Source organism: Globicephala melas, chromosome 2 (assembly GCF_963455315.2).
Source record: "Globicephala melas chromosome 2, mGloMel1.2, whole genome shotgun sequence".
NCBI classification, from domain to species: Eukaryota; Metazoa; Chordata; class Mammalia; order Artiodactyla; family Delphinidae; genus Globicephala; species Globicephala melas.
Window position 1 is genome coordinate 6,549,176 of NC_083315.2, and position 13,219 is coordinate 6,562,394.

A 13,219-nucleotide genomic window follows, 5' to 3' on the forward strand; every position below is an offset into this window, starting at 1 on the left:
TGATGCACAGAGAAGTTAAGGAATGTGTCCCTTGTAGAAGCTGGACAAGAACTCAGCTTACTGCCTTTTGGGCTTAGTCACTGCAGCAAAGACATGTTGGCTTCTCTAGAAATATGTTATGTTTTCAGATAAGGTGTCTCCTCATGGAAAGTTATTACATTTCTTCTGCTCACAGAGGATCTCAACATTTCCATTTACAAATGGTTACAATTTTGTAGAATGGATATACTTTTGTTTTCCAAATGATCATATTGGTACTGCATGTTGCTCCTCTGATATATAGAAGGTTTTTTATGATCGTCTATGGTAGTAACACGCCTGAGAAAATAAATTTAAATCATATGTCAACTGTGTTTTAGTTCCAACAAGGACAACCCAGACAGCAATTTTGTGAGCCTGCAAATCAACATCACTGCTGTAGCTCAAGTAGAAATAAGAGGGTAAGTAATAAACAAGGCATTACAGTAATTCTACTTTAATAGTAGCTTTCTGTATAGGAGTTATGATAAAATACTAGCAAAAACTATATGGAATGTTCCTAATGTAGTAGAGATCACAGTTCCCTTTGGTTATAAAGCTTCATTCTTTTCAACCCATCATTAGCTTTCCACTGGTAAGTAGAGTCAACCCTGTATGATAATGCTAAGGCTATCAAAACAGGAGATCACTTTATTCTCCAAACTGACAGTTCAGTAATCAAACTATAAAAAAAACTAGTGATAAGAAGCCAGATAAAATAGGCAACCATGTGATTGCCCAAAAGTCTCACTTCCCCCCAAAATTATTTTCACATAATGAAAATTCAGCCTCACCATACCGCATCTTGAGTTTCAGAAATGGCTAAGTCTTAGATGTGAGGCTTGATGGGCTCTACACTTTGTGTCTTTTTCCTTCTGTCCTATTCTTTGAAGAAGTTGCCAATAAGCAATCAATTGGGAGACAGGAAGAATGTGGTCAAGTAAAAGGCTTGGAATAAATACCATCTGGGAAATCTGTGCCGGGAGGGAAAAAAGAAATTGGAAATGGACTGCATGTAGTTCTTATCTTGCCCCAAGTGTGGACTTCATTGATTTTATTCTAATTCTTGTTTCATCAGAACAGTTAAGGACTTGGCTACAAATGTCAACTGGTATTTTAGGCTGAATTGTCCCTGGGGCTCCAGAAATCCCAGTTCCCTTTCCTTTTCTGTAGGTCCTGAGTCCTGGTGGTTCACACTCCTCCGTGATGCCAGCTGTAGATCTCTGCACTCAGAGCCATTGTGCATTGTCTTAACTGCTGCCCCGTGTGCTCAATGGCGGCGGGGTGGGGGCCCCCCCGTATGCCATCCTGGCACCACTGAGTTTCCACCTAGTGGGCTAGGGAATAATAATAATGCCTAACGTTTATGATCTCTTCCTGTGCTACACCAGCATGTTAGCATCTCTTAATAAGTGATCACACGCTCGCTGTACAAGTGAGAAAATTGTGGTGCAAGGTGTTGAAGGCTACACGGCTAGGAACTGGGGAGCTAGAACGTAAATACAGGCAACTTGTCTCCAGCTACATGTTTATAAATGATCATGCTCTACAGCCTATGAGAGAGAGGCTTTTGAACCTTGTCTACACAAATTTTGTGTGTACTTCTGTGGTTTCTTTTCATGCAGATGAATGTTTTTGACATTCGTTCACTTTAATGCCTGTGCCTATAGCTCATTTATTTGAATTGTGGAAGAATATAACATTGTAAAGCTATAAAGTAACTTATGTATCTATTCTACTTTTGATGAATACTGGGGGTTGTATTTTTTCTTTTTTACAAGCTTTCTTATACTATCTCCTGCTACACACGTGGCAGAATGTCAGAAGGGTATTATGTGCTTAGAGGTGGAATTTCAGGATCGGGAAGTATACGCTATTTAACTTTACTAAATAATACCAAACTGTTTTCCAAAATAGTTCTACCAAATTACAGCCCCACAAGAAGTGGATGGAAGTTTCCATTGCTCCACATTATTAACTAACTTTCAAAATGGTCTAGTCTTTCATTTTGAGCCAATCTGATGGATAGGAAATAATATCCAACTGAAGGTTTAATTGGCTGTTCCTTGATTCCTAAATGAGATTAAGCAGTTTTATGTGTTTGTTAATTTTTTATTCATCCTATTTGGGGAAATTTCTGCTCGTTCTTTTGCACCTATTTCTACTAAGTGACTTGAATTTTTCTTATTAGTTCATAAGAATCCTTTCATATTCTAGAGTTGAGACACTAATCCTTTATCAGTCACGCATAGTGCAAATGTCTTTTCACAGGGTTTGGGTTTTGTTTGTAAGTCAAGTTTATTGAGGTATAAATTATATAAAGTAAAACTGACTGTTTTTTAGGTATCCAGTTTGAAGAGTTATGACACCACAAGAACATTCACTACAAAACAGTTCCAAAACCCCACATAGTTTCTTCATGTGCCTCATAGTCAATCCTACCCTCACTCCCACGCTCTGGCAACCTTGATCTATTTTCTGTCGCTCTGTTTCCAGAAAATCATATAAATATACTCATACAGAATGTAACCTTTAGAATCTGGCTTCTTTCACTTAGCATAATGCATTTGAAAAAAATCCATGTTCTTACATGTATCAGTATTTTGGGTTTTGTGGCTTTTTTTTGTTTTTTTAATTGCTGAGAGGTATTCCAGTGTATGGACGTCCCATGCATAATTCATCCATTCACAAGTTGGTGAACATTGGGTTATTTCCCGTTTGGGGCTATTAATAAGAAGTCTGCTACAGGAATTCACACACAGGTCTTTGTTGGGACATTTGTTTTCACAAATGGAGTTACTGAGTCGTATGGCAAGTGTATGTTTAGCTTTATAAGAAACTGCTGAGCTCTTTTTCAAAGGGGCTGTACCATTTCCCACCAGCAAAGCATGGGAGTCCCAGCTGAGCAGTGTGGTTGCCAGCATGTGCTTGAGATTTGTTTATTTGTTTTTAGCCATTTTGGTAAGTGTGTCAGTGAGAAGTGTCGTACTGAGGTTTTAATTAGCATTTTCTCATGACTAGTGATACTGAGCATCTTTTCACTGCTTATTTGCCATCCGTATCCCTTTTTTGGTAAAGTGTCTCTTAAAATTTTTATCCATTTATTACTGAGCTGTCTGTCCTAGTATCAAGTTGTAAAAGTTCCTTACACACTCTGGATACAAAATCATTTATCAGATAAGTGTCCTGAAAATATTCTCTCCCAGTTTATGGTTTGGCTTGTTATTTTCTTAACAGTGATGTTCAAAGAGCAAACGTTTTTAATGTTGGTGAAATCCAACTTCTAAATATTTTATAGTTTGTGGTCTTTGTGTCCTGTCTAAATCTTTGCTTTATCTGGAGTCACAAGATTTTCTCCTATGTTTTCTTCTACAAGTTTCATAGTTTTACACTTTGGTCTATGATTAGTTTTAAGGTAATTTTTGTATCTGGTGTGAGGTAAGGGCCAAGGTTCATTTTTGCATGTGAATATCCACTTGTTTCTGTGCCATTTGTTCAAAAGACTATTCTTTCCCCATTGAATTACTTGGCACCTTTGTTGAAATATCAGTTGTTCACCTGTGAGAGTCTGTTTCTGTGCCTCCTACTGTTTCATGGAGCTACATGTATACATATACAACAAGTCCTGAAATGCAGTCTGTACTCTGAGATCTTGGTAAACCCCCTTACCAATTTAGTAGCATTTTGTGTGATGATTTTCTACAAAATTATCATGTCATCTGCGAATAAAGACAGTTTTACTTCTTTCTTTCTAATCTGTATGCTCAAAAGTTTAACCAGCTACAAAGCTACGGGGAACAGTCCCTGCAAGAGATCACTCTCACTTCTGACACAAACTACAGATTTGGGTGGTTCCCATCCACCCACAGGTTCAATAATTCACTTAGAAGGACACACCAAACTCTGAAAGCTATTATACTCCTGGGTACAATTTATCACAGGGAGAAGATACAGATTACAATCAGCCAGGGGCAAAAGTGCATAAATTGGAGTCTGGGGAAGTACCAGACACAGGGCTCCCATTATTCTCTTCTGCAGAGGCAGGATGGATTACTTGCCTAGTACTGATGTGTAACAGTATGCTGCTACCAGGGAAGCTCACTCAAGCCTCAGTGTTCAGTCGTGGGTTTGGTGGTGGGGGGGGGGGTTGGCGGGGGTGGAGGGTGCGTTCCATAACATAGGTATGATTGATTGATTGACCACTTAATTGATCTCAGTCTCCAGGATGACTGAGATGATGTGACCAAACACTTCATCCTGAATCACTCTGTTGGTCTTTCTGGTGTGAGCCACTCCCACCCCCAAAAACCAAAGATACTCCTTCCTCTCGAGCATAAAATTTTGAGAGCATAGAGGTTACCTCTCAGAAGCTGAGGGCAAAGGCCAGACCTCTTTGAAGGCAAGGTTAAACTGTTTACTGCCTAGTTTTGCCTTTTATTTCTTTTTCTTTTTCTTTCTTACTGCACAGACTACGACTGCCAGTGCAAGACTGAATAGAAGGGGTAAAAGTAAAAGGTAAAGCCTTGCCTCGTTGATAGACCCCAGCTTGATCTTAAGGAGAAAACATTCAGTCTTTTACCATTAAGTCTGATGTTAGCTGCAGCGTTTTTATAGATGCCTTTATTAAGTTGAGAATGTTCCCTTTTTCCTAGTTTTCTTAACAATTTCTGACACGAATGTGTATTCATTCAGTTTTGTCAAATGTGTTTTCTGTGTCTATGAAGAGGATTAAATGATCTCCCCTTTTTGCCCATTGAAGTGGCGACTCAGTTAATTTTTGTTTCTGAATTTTAAACCAAAATTGCATTCTGGGCAAGAAGCACACTTAGTCATGATGATTAGCCTTTTTATATATTGTGGGATTCAATTTCCTAAAATTTTGGTAGTGACTTTTGCATACATGATGGGAAATATTGATCTGTAGTTTTCTTTTCTTACAATTTTGTTCTCATTTTGCTGTCAGGAGGATGCTAGCTCCTTAAAATTAGATGGAAGTATTCACCCATCTTCTCTATTTTCTGGAAGAGTTTGTGTAGAATTAGTATTATTTCTAACTTAAATATATGGTACAATTCACCAGTGAAGTCATCTGAGCCTGGAGTTTTGGGGGTTTTTGGGGGGGGTGCTTTTTGTTTTTGTAGAAAGGTTTTTAACAATTCCATTGCATTCTTAGATATAAGGCTATTCATATTATCTATTTCTACTTGAATGGGGTTTGGTAGTCTGTCTTTCAAGGAATCATCTTTCAAGAATCATCTAAGTTGTTACATGTTTTGGCATAATTTTCTCTCATTTTCCTTTCAACGTCTGTAGGACCTCTAGTGGTTTCCCCTCATCATTCCTGATATTGGCAACTTGTAACTTCTATTCCCTTTAATTTTCCTTAGTTAATCTGGCTAGTGTTCAGTGACCTTTTCAAAGAACCAGTTTTTGTTTCATTGATTTTTCTTTCTTTTTTTTCCTTTTCATTTGTTTGTTTGTTTGACTTTTGTTTTTGTTTTCTATTCCATTGGTTTCTACTTTTGCCATTATTATTTTTTTCCTCTGTTCATTTTGGGTTGGATTTTCTCTTCTTATTCTAGTTCCTCTATGTAGAATTAGAGACTTTCCTCTTTTCTTACATAAGCATTTAGTGCTATAAACTTCCCTGTAATATTATTTTAGCAGCATAATGTTGGGTTTTCATTATAATAACTCAGCTCAAAATGTTTCCCAGTTTGCTTTGTAATTTCTTCTTTAACTCATGAGCTGACTCATAGGAAGTGACTTGTTTGATTTAGAGATATTTGGAGCTAATCTAGATGTTTCACTTTTGTGCATTTCTAATTTAATTCTGCTGTCCCTCTTGATGAGAAAAACACTATATAAAAAAATCAGAGAAGAAAATACAAGCATTATTTTTTTACCATCTTATTTTGATATCTTTTAAAAATTTACTATCTTATTTTTACTATCTTATTTTGATATCTTTTTAAAATTTACAACTAGTGTATATGAAATTTTGTCTCTTTCTTTAAGCTTAGCTTATCTTTGTTTTGCTTACCAAAAATAAACTGAAACTGTTTCTTAATTCCAAAATAAATTTTAGTCCAAGTCATCTAAATGCTTAATTTAACTGTATTTATTCTCACATATCCATTTTAAAAGATTAATATTTTTAATTATATTTCTGCCATCACTTATGACAACAGTGTTTCTAAGTAAAAAAAGAAGGAAACTTTCTATTTGTTTTACCAATGATCAAAACAGGTCATTAAAATTGGGTTTCTCATGTAGGTGCAGTTATTTTCATTGCTAGATTAATATCCAACAATTTTCCACAGTTTATTCTCTAAGAGAAAGGGTTTTTTTTTAACCATTTTGCAAAGTAAAGCTCTTTCCTCCAAGTACTCAGCAAAAATATTTGTTCCAATGTTTAATTCTTCAAGGAGAAAACAGCTAGTGTGTTGAAAACCTTCCATGTTCAGTCTTCAAGAAAATCTAATTTTCTTCTTGGCCAACAGTGTTTATTCCAACATATTTTAGCTAATAATTCTTTTCTAAAATTCACTGTTGTTTTTATAATTTTAAAAATAAACTCAAATGGATTTATTTCTTCGAATGGGGAAAAATAAAGTATTGCAAATTGTCCCATTTGTTTCAAAGCCAGATAATGTCAACACTGTCTTTAAGCAGATTTACACGTCATTTGTTGGTACAAAGGATTAATTTAGCACACACCTGCAGAGAAGTAAATTTGGCTATAAGAGGCAGCACACATAGTATTGAGCTCACAAACACTAATAAAATTGTGTCCTTGATAAACAACAAGGTCCTACTGCATAGCACACAGAACTATATTCAATATAAACTGTAATGGAAAAGAGTATGAAAAAGTATATATACACACACACACACATATATGTGTAACTGAGTCACTTTGCTGTGCACCAGAAACTAACACAACATTGTAAATCAACTATACTTCAATAAAAAAAATTCTTAACAAAATAAAAATAAAATTGTATCCTTGGCAAAATAATCAGGACTGAGTAGGTTTGTGTTAAGAGAGACTGCAATCATGGATAACCATGATTTACATAGATACTGTCTATAGCAGGTATAGCCAACCTACACACTATTGTTCTATACAATAAATGATAGTCTTTGCTATCTGGGACTAATAGAGATTGGAAATGGGATTATGAAAATAGGGCTCACACCACACAACCAAATCATTAGATTTGAGCTCCCTGATAACATATAGACTTTAACTTGTAAAAAACCGAATTCCTTGCTTCCCCTTCAATCCCCTCCTCATGTCCAGTGTTACCACTGAGTACCCCAGCCTTATTACTCGAGGGTCTCCGTGGAATAACGCTCTGTCTAAGAATGTGAAGACCATTCAGTACGGGTTGTTAGGTTACTACACTGGCTGTACCTCTTAGGCTAATTAGTTGTTCACATTCTCTTTTTTTCTTCCTCACTTGCTATCTTCTTTCTTAATAACTTTGAAGACAATAAACATTTCACTTATATAGTTGGGAATATTTAGGGAGCCATTCTTTGTCTGTGGTTTACCTAGATTTGAAAAGATCTTAGAGGATATATAACTGATTTTTATGAACCATACTTTTTGAATTTTTCCCATGCCCTGTGATAGACTGTGTATTTCTTTATAGATTTCTATTTTATTTTGCTACACAAATGGGCCAGGAAGTTTCTTTAAGTTGTGTTTACTAAAACCACCGCACCCTAATGGCCCCCATAGAGCACTGTAAATTGGAAATAGAGCGAATAGTGTTTAGTAAACCTGAGCCCTCGTCTTCACGTGCAACCAACCCCCTACATTTTTGGTCATCAGTTTTATTTTCATGTATAAAATGAGGAAGTTTGAGCACATTGTCTCCACAGTACCTGCCAAGGTCTAAATTTATGACTCTCTGGTCCTAGGAAATTTATGACCAGTGCTACAGGATTCATGACCATAGGAATAAACATTTTCAGAGAAAACGGGCTCAGCTTCTATTCTGTATTTTTTTTCTTCTCTATACCAAAATAAATAAAGTTTCCCTAGAGCCTCACAATGGATGTAGAGCATGGAACCAACTCTCTGTGGCTAAACTGAGAGCAAAGTAAAGCTTTGGGTGGTGAGGTTGTCAAGATCCTTTGGGAATGGAAGCCCAAGCTCTCTGGGCATCCCTCTGATGAAATCACCCTGCCATCTTCTCTTCTCCTCACCACGTCCCCTATGACTGATCCAAACGTGGTTTAATCAAATCAAGTCAGAAAGGGGAGCGTGGCATAATCACAAACTGATCTACAAGTAGAAAACGGTAAAGCGTCAGTCCAGAAGGCCGTGCTCTGCACTTTTTAATTACTAGTGGTACATGAAGGATGAATGCAAAGGGCTTTACAATTTAGAAGCATTTCTGTGGGTTGTCGGTTTAAAAAAATGGACGTCTCCCATCCACCCCAAGGAGAGAATGAAGCCAAATTGACTTTGACCAAAAGCATCTGACATGTTTTCCAATCATTTGTAGTGTACAACCCAGGGTTTTATCAAAATTTTCCAGATGAGGAAATAGAGACACACAGAAATTAAATTATTTGCCCTAGGGTCAGAATTTAACCCAATGCATTTTGCTTTCTGCTTTAGAAAGACATTACCCAAAAGATAACATCTGAAGTTGCTAAAGGCTGTGCTAATTACTGGGTACTCTTAAAAGGGCATTTAAGACTTCGGATTGCCAAGAGATGTTTTCTGCTGAAGTTAGCTGAAGGTCTGAGAATTCTTTTAAAGATACCTTTCACCTAAAAACTGCTAGAAAGCATTGTTTGGGGGGAATTATCCTTTTTAAGATTATATAACAATAACAATTTAGTTTGCAATCAATTTTTAATATGGAATGATGCCACGTGCTCCCTTTCTAGGTGTAAGTAGCAGGCAAAAATACCTACGTAACAAGTTGATATCCTACTTACATGATTCTACCATGTAACTCTCACATTCTCTCACTCTGTCTCACGCTTTCAGTTATCTATAAAATAACTCTAGAACTTGATCAGGCTTTATTTTGGCTCTGGGCCTGGCCTTGTGAGAGGTATGCCTGTGTTCATGGAAAGCCAGAGAAATCTAAGAAGGAGAAATATACAAGTGGCCACTTTTCCACTCTGAAGTATTTAACTAGAAACGGTATTTCGTCACAACTGGACATTTCACACACCACACAGAAGTCTAGATTTTTATCCACAAAAATGTCCCATTTCTTGCTATGGCATAAAGCATGGATTATAGACCCTGTACACACACACGCGTGCACGCGGACGCGCACACACACACTTACACAGGATCTATAGATAGATGTATGTATTTACGTGTGTATATGTGAAATTAGTCTCAGCTCAGGCATGCTCTCTGCTCTGCCCCCTAGTGCCCAAGAGAGGAGATGCTATAAAATAGTCAATCTGAGCTAGAGACCAGTTAATTAAGAGATGTTTCAGACCCTTACCTATTAGTGATTTTGCTGAACAAAACTTTCACTACTTTTTTCCTTGCGGGAAATATCTATTCAAATAAATTGACAGTCACTCTTTGCCGCCGCTGTTAATGTACTCCACACAAGTGAAGCGTTCTTTACATGTGCCGACACCAGCCATTGACGTCACATTCCATGTTTCAGGGTATCCCACCCTCCGCAGATCGTTCTGCCCATTCGTAACTGGGAACCGGAAGAGAAGCCCCGCAAGGAGGAGGGAGTTGGACCATTGGTGGAACATATTTATGAGGTAGCCGTTGTCTCTGTTGAAATTGCGTTCAGGGTTTGTCCTTACGCTCTTTAGTAATAATAAAAGACACCAATCTGAGGTCGGAGCTGTTTATATCCCGCCTAGATTTGTCCTCGTTTGCTCTCATATTGCAGTGGATGCTGGGAGTGTCCTGTTAAGTAACCACTCTACCGTCACTTGCTTTTTAGTGGCGAGAGCCATTATACAGTGAGAAACATTTTATCTTGCTCCTGTTCATTTTTAAATGCTCTTTATTTCCTCTCTTTTAATGTTTGGACAGCCTACTTCTAAAAATGACTAGCTCCCTAGACTTTCACTTCTTCCTACATTTTCAGCTATTTTTAAAACCCACCCACCTCTTAAACTAAAGGGTCACCAACCAGAAGTTACCAGACAGAGAAAACTGTATGGATTATTCACAATTGTACCCCCCAAAATGCATATATAATGTGGGTGGATGGTAGATAGGTAAGAATAATTTTACTGTTCGTTCGACTAACCCCAATCAGACATGTACCTTATTCTGAGATTTAAAATAGTCCACTGATTTTTCAGTAGCAAACCACGAGCTCCTGATAAAGCCCTGATGATCTGATCCCACTTCAAGTGTTAAACTGTTTATAGGGAAGAGCTTTGTGAACACATTATATGAAACATTTAAATTTTTTTATAGTTAGAAACCAAGATATAGTAAAGGGTTAGTTTAATAGTTGTTCTTTTTTTTTCTTTAAATAAAGTAAATGCTATCAGTGGAGAACAGTTTTTCCTGTTCATCTTCAAGGGGCCAGGAATGGAAATCTGGTGAAAATGATGTTACAAGCCATTTTCTGTTTGAGGTTCCTTCTTGGTCAATGCTCCCTATCCCTTTCTTGTGTCATGCATGCCGCTGACCCAATAATTCTGTGACTTTCATCTCAAGCTACAAGGGACATGAATAGCATTCTCTAAGGATAACAATAAAGCCATTTCAAAACTGATGAGCTGTTTACATATATGGGGAAGAAGCATCAGCTCCTGTGCAGTGTCAACATGAAAGCCTGCCATCTGCCCAACCTGTGGTCCAGAATCAGAAGCCCTGTCCAAAGCTGGATCAAAGCTTTGGCTTAAGCTCTCTTGATAACAAAAGGATAACACAGTCCCCAAGGCCATTCAGATTAAGAACCTAGCTGGAAGAAAAATTATTGTCAAATAATTTATTAAACCTTGTGTGCACTAGTTTCTCCTTAAGAATGGTGAAATTTTAAAGTCTGAAAACATTCAAACTCAATCATTCTCAGGGCAGCCCTGTTTCTAATCTGAGCAAAATGGATCATAAAATTTTAGGGTAATAACCAGTAGTGCCAAAAGTAATCGTTGAACATTTCTTACAGGCTAATCTCTTGTCTCAAAATATACTTTTATCACAGGATGCCATGTTGCTTTGATAATGTGAATTAAACACGCCACCTAATAAGCAAAACCAATAATAAATTGTTTTCTGGATCATTACAGCTGTCAGAACTGTGAAAAAAAAAAAGACAAAAGGTCCCAGCTAACTTTGAAGTGAATTTTTGAAAACCACAGTAAATTTAAATCCACTTAATGTTTTGTGTCCTGCAAGTATAGGATTCTTGTGTTCGAAATGTTCATCTCCTTATGCACTGTGGCCTTTCTTTCCTTGAGATTCGTTGATTAAAACAGAAGGGGCTCAGCTTTGAAATGCACACTTGAAGTGAACTGTGGTGAGCCCGGACCATCTCTGGTATTTGATGGATAGCCATTTTTCCAGAGGGTGAGAGAAAGTGCATCGCATATGGTTGCAATTGACAAATCAGTAGTCAGGAAAGGGGCCGATTTCGATGTAAAGAAAGAATAACCAAGTTTAGAAAGCAGATAATTAAAATGGCATTCCTAGCACTGTGATTAGATTAATGCAAATGTAAGGTAAACTGCACAATTATCAGACATGGTGAATCTGGTCTTTGCAAAGGAACTCTACCCTTAGAGCTTCACAGATTGAATCGTCTTCTCTCAGCATCAGCTCATCTTTTGCTTTCAGAACTCCTCTTGCTTATAGAGACTCTGTCTTCCTGTTTTCATGGTCAAAGTCCATATTTTGGCTTTGACTTAAAGCCAAAATAAAGGCTTCTTTAGAAGAGGTCCAGAGTCTATGGAGTTTGATTTCATCTTGCTGCCTTGTGCTAACCATTCCATGATGTGCTCCTTGCTTGTAGCTGCACAATATTGGACCAAGCACCATCAGTGATACCCTCCTGGAGGTGGGCTGGCCCTTCTCTGCCCGGGATGAATTTCTCCTCTACATTTTTCATATTCAAACTCTGGGACCTCTGCGATGTCAAACAAATCCTGATATCAACCCACAGGATATAAAGGTAAGAAGCCTTGTCTAACCAGCAGCTTGGCTCTATTTTTCATGGTAAGGAGAAAATACAAACAGTGGCTTACTAAAAATAAAAAAAAGCAAAGTAATTATGTTACTTCAGTGATAACTGATCAGATCTTTGCTTTTACTGTTATAGGTAAAATACCAGATCTAACTTAAAATATCACTCCCAGAAAACTTCAGTTTCTCCTGGTTTTATTGCTCATGGTAATCTGTCATTCATTTAGCCTCTTTCGATATTACCTCTTACATATGGTTTGACTAGCAGCATGACTAAAGCCAAATCAGAAATAGACCCCATGTCATGTTTTGGAGAATTTGTACAAAATGCTATTTATAAAGTCTTTTTTGGTATATTGCCAAAAAACATAAGGATCTTTGCCAAAATGGGCTTTTCCAGATGTTGCCAATAGCAAGTAGTGAGATGCGATAATTTGCCAAAGGCCATCTTAATGCCCTGAGAACCCCCAGCTTATAGAGGCACCTAGGTCAGGGCTTCTCAAACTCTAAGCACATCCGAATCACCTGGAGGTCTCTGTAAGACACAGGGTCTGGAGGGGGTCTGAGATTCTGCCTCTCTGCAGACCCCCAACCCCATCACCATCTGCTGGTTTGTGAGTCACACTTGCACTACCCAGGACCTCAAGCATCCACAGAGCTGATTCTGTCCAGATTAAAACCCAAATCTGGCTTTGGGTTCCTTCTGGGAAGGAAAGAAATTAATGAGTGTAAGCCCTTGAAAATGTCACATTTGAATGGAAAAAAAAAAATCCCTTGTTAATGAGATGTCCTCAGAAGAGAACTTCATTAACACTCTCTAGTACTGGCAGGGACACGATGAGCAGAGGGTGGGCTTTGGGAAATACTAATTCAATCATCCGGAACGCAGGTCCGCCTCTGTTCTCAACCAGTGGCACTGGGGCACTGACATTATGAAAGGATTTCTTCTTCAACCCAACATGCCTTTTATTCAAAGAGAGGAAGATTGAAAGGAGGTCCAGTATTCACGGATTTGTGGGGCAACAAGCCTCATTCTTCATGGGGAACTAA

The 13,219-nt window shown here is 37.8% G+C and overlaps 1 protein-coding gene across 3 annotated transcripts in view; it reads left to right on the top strand.

The window, feature by feature from the left end:
* ITGA8 (integrin subunit alpha 8) overlaps positions 1 to 13,219 on the top strand; it is a 182,399-nt gene that overhangs the window by 122,653 nt on the left and 46,527 nt on the right. For all 3 annotated transcript variants that reach the window (XM_030832410.3, XM_030832407.3, XM_060292278.2), the window contains 3 exons: positions 360 to 440; positions 9,681 to 9,786; positions 12,000 to 12,158. In XM_030832410.3, coding sequence (XP_030688270.1) covers positions 360 to 440; positions 9,681 to 9,786; positions 12,000 to 12,158 — 346 coding nt within the window. The remainder of the gene's footprint in view (positions 1 to 359; positions 441 to 9,680; positions 9,787 to 11,999; positions 12,159 to 13,219) is intronic.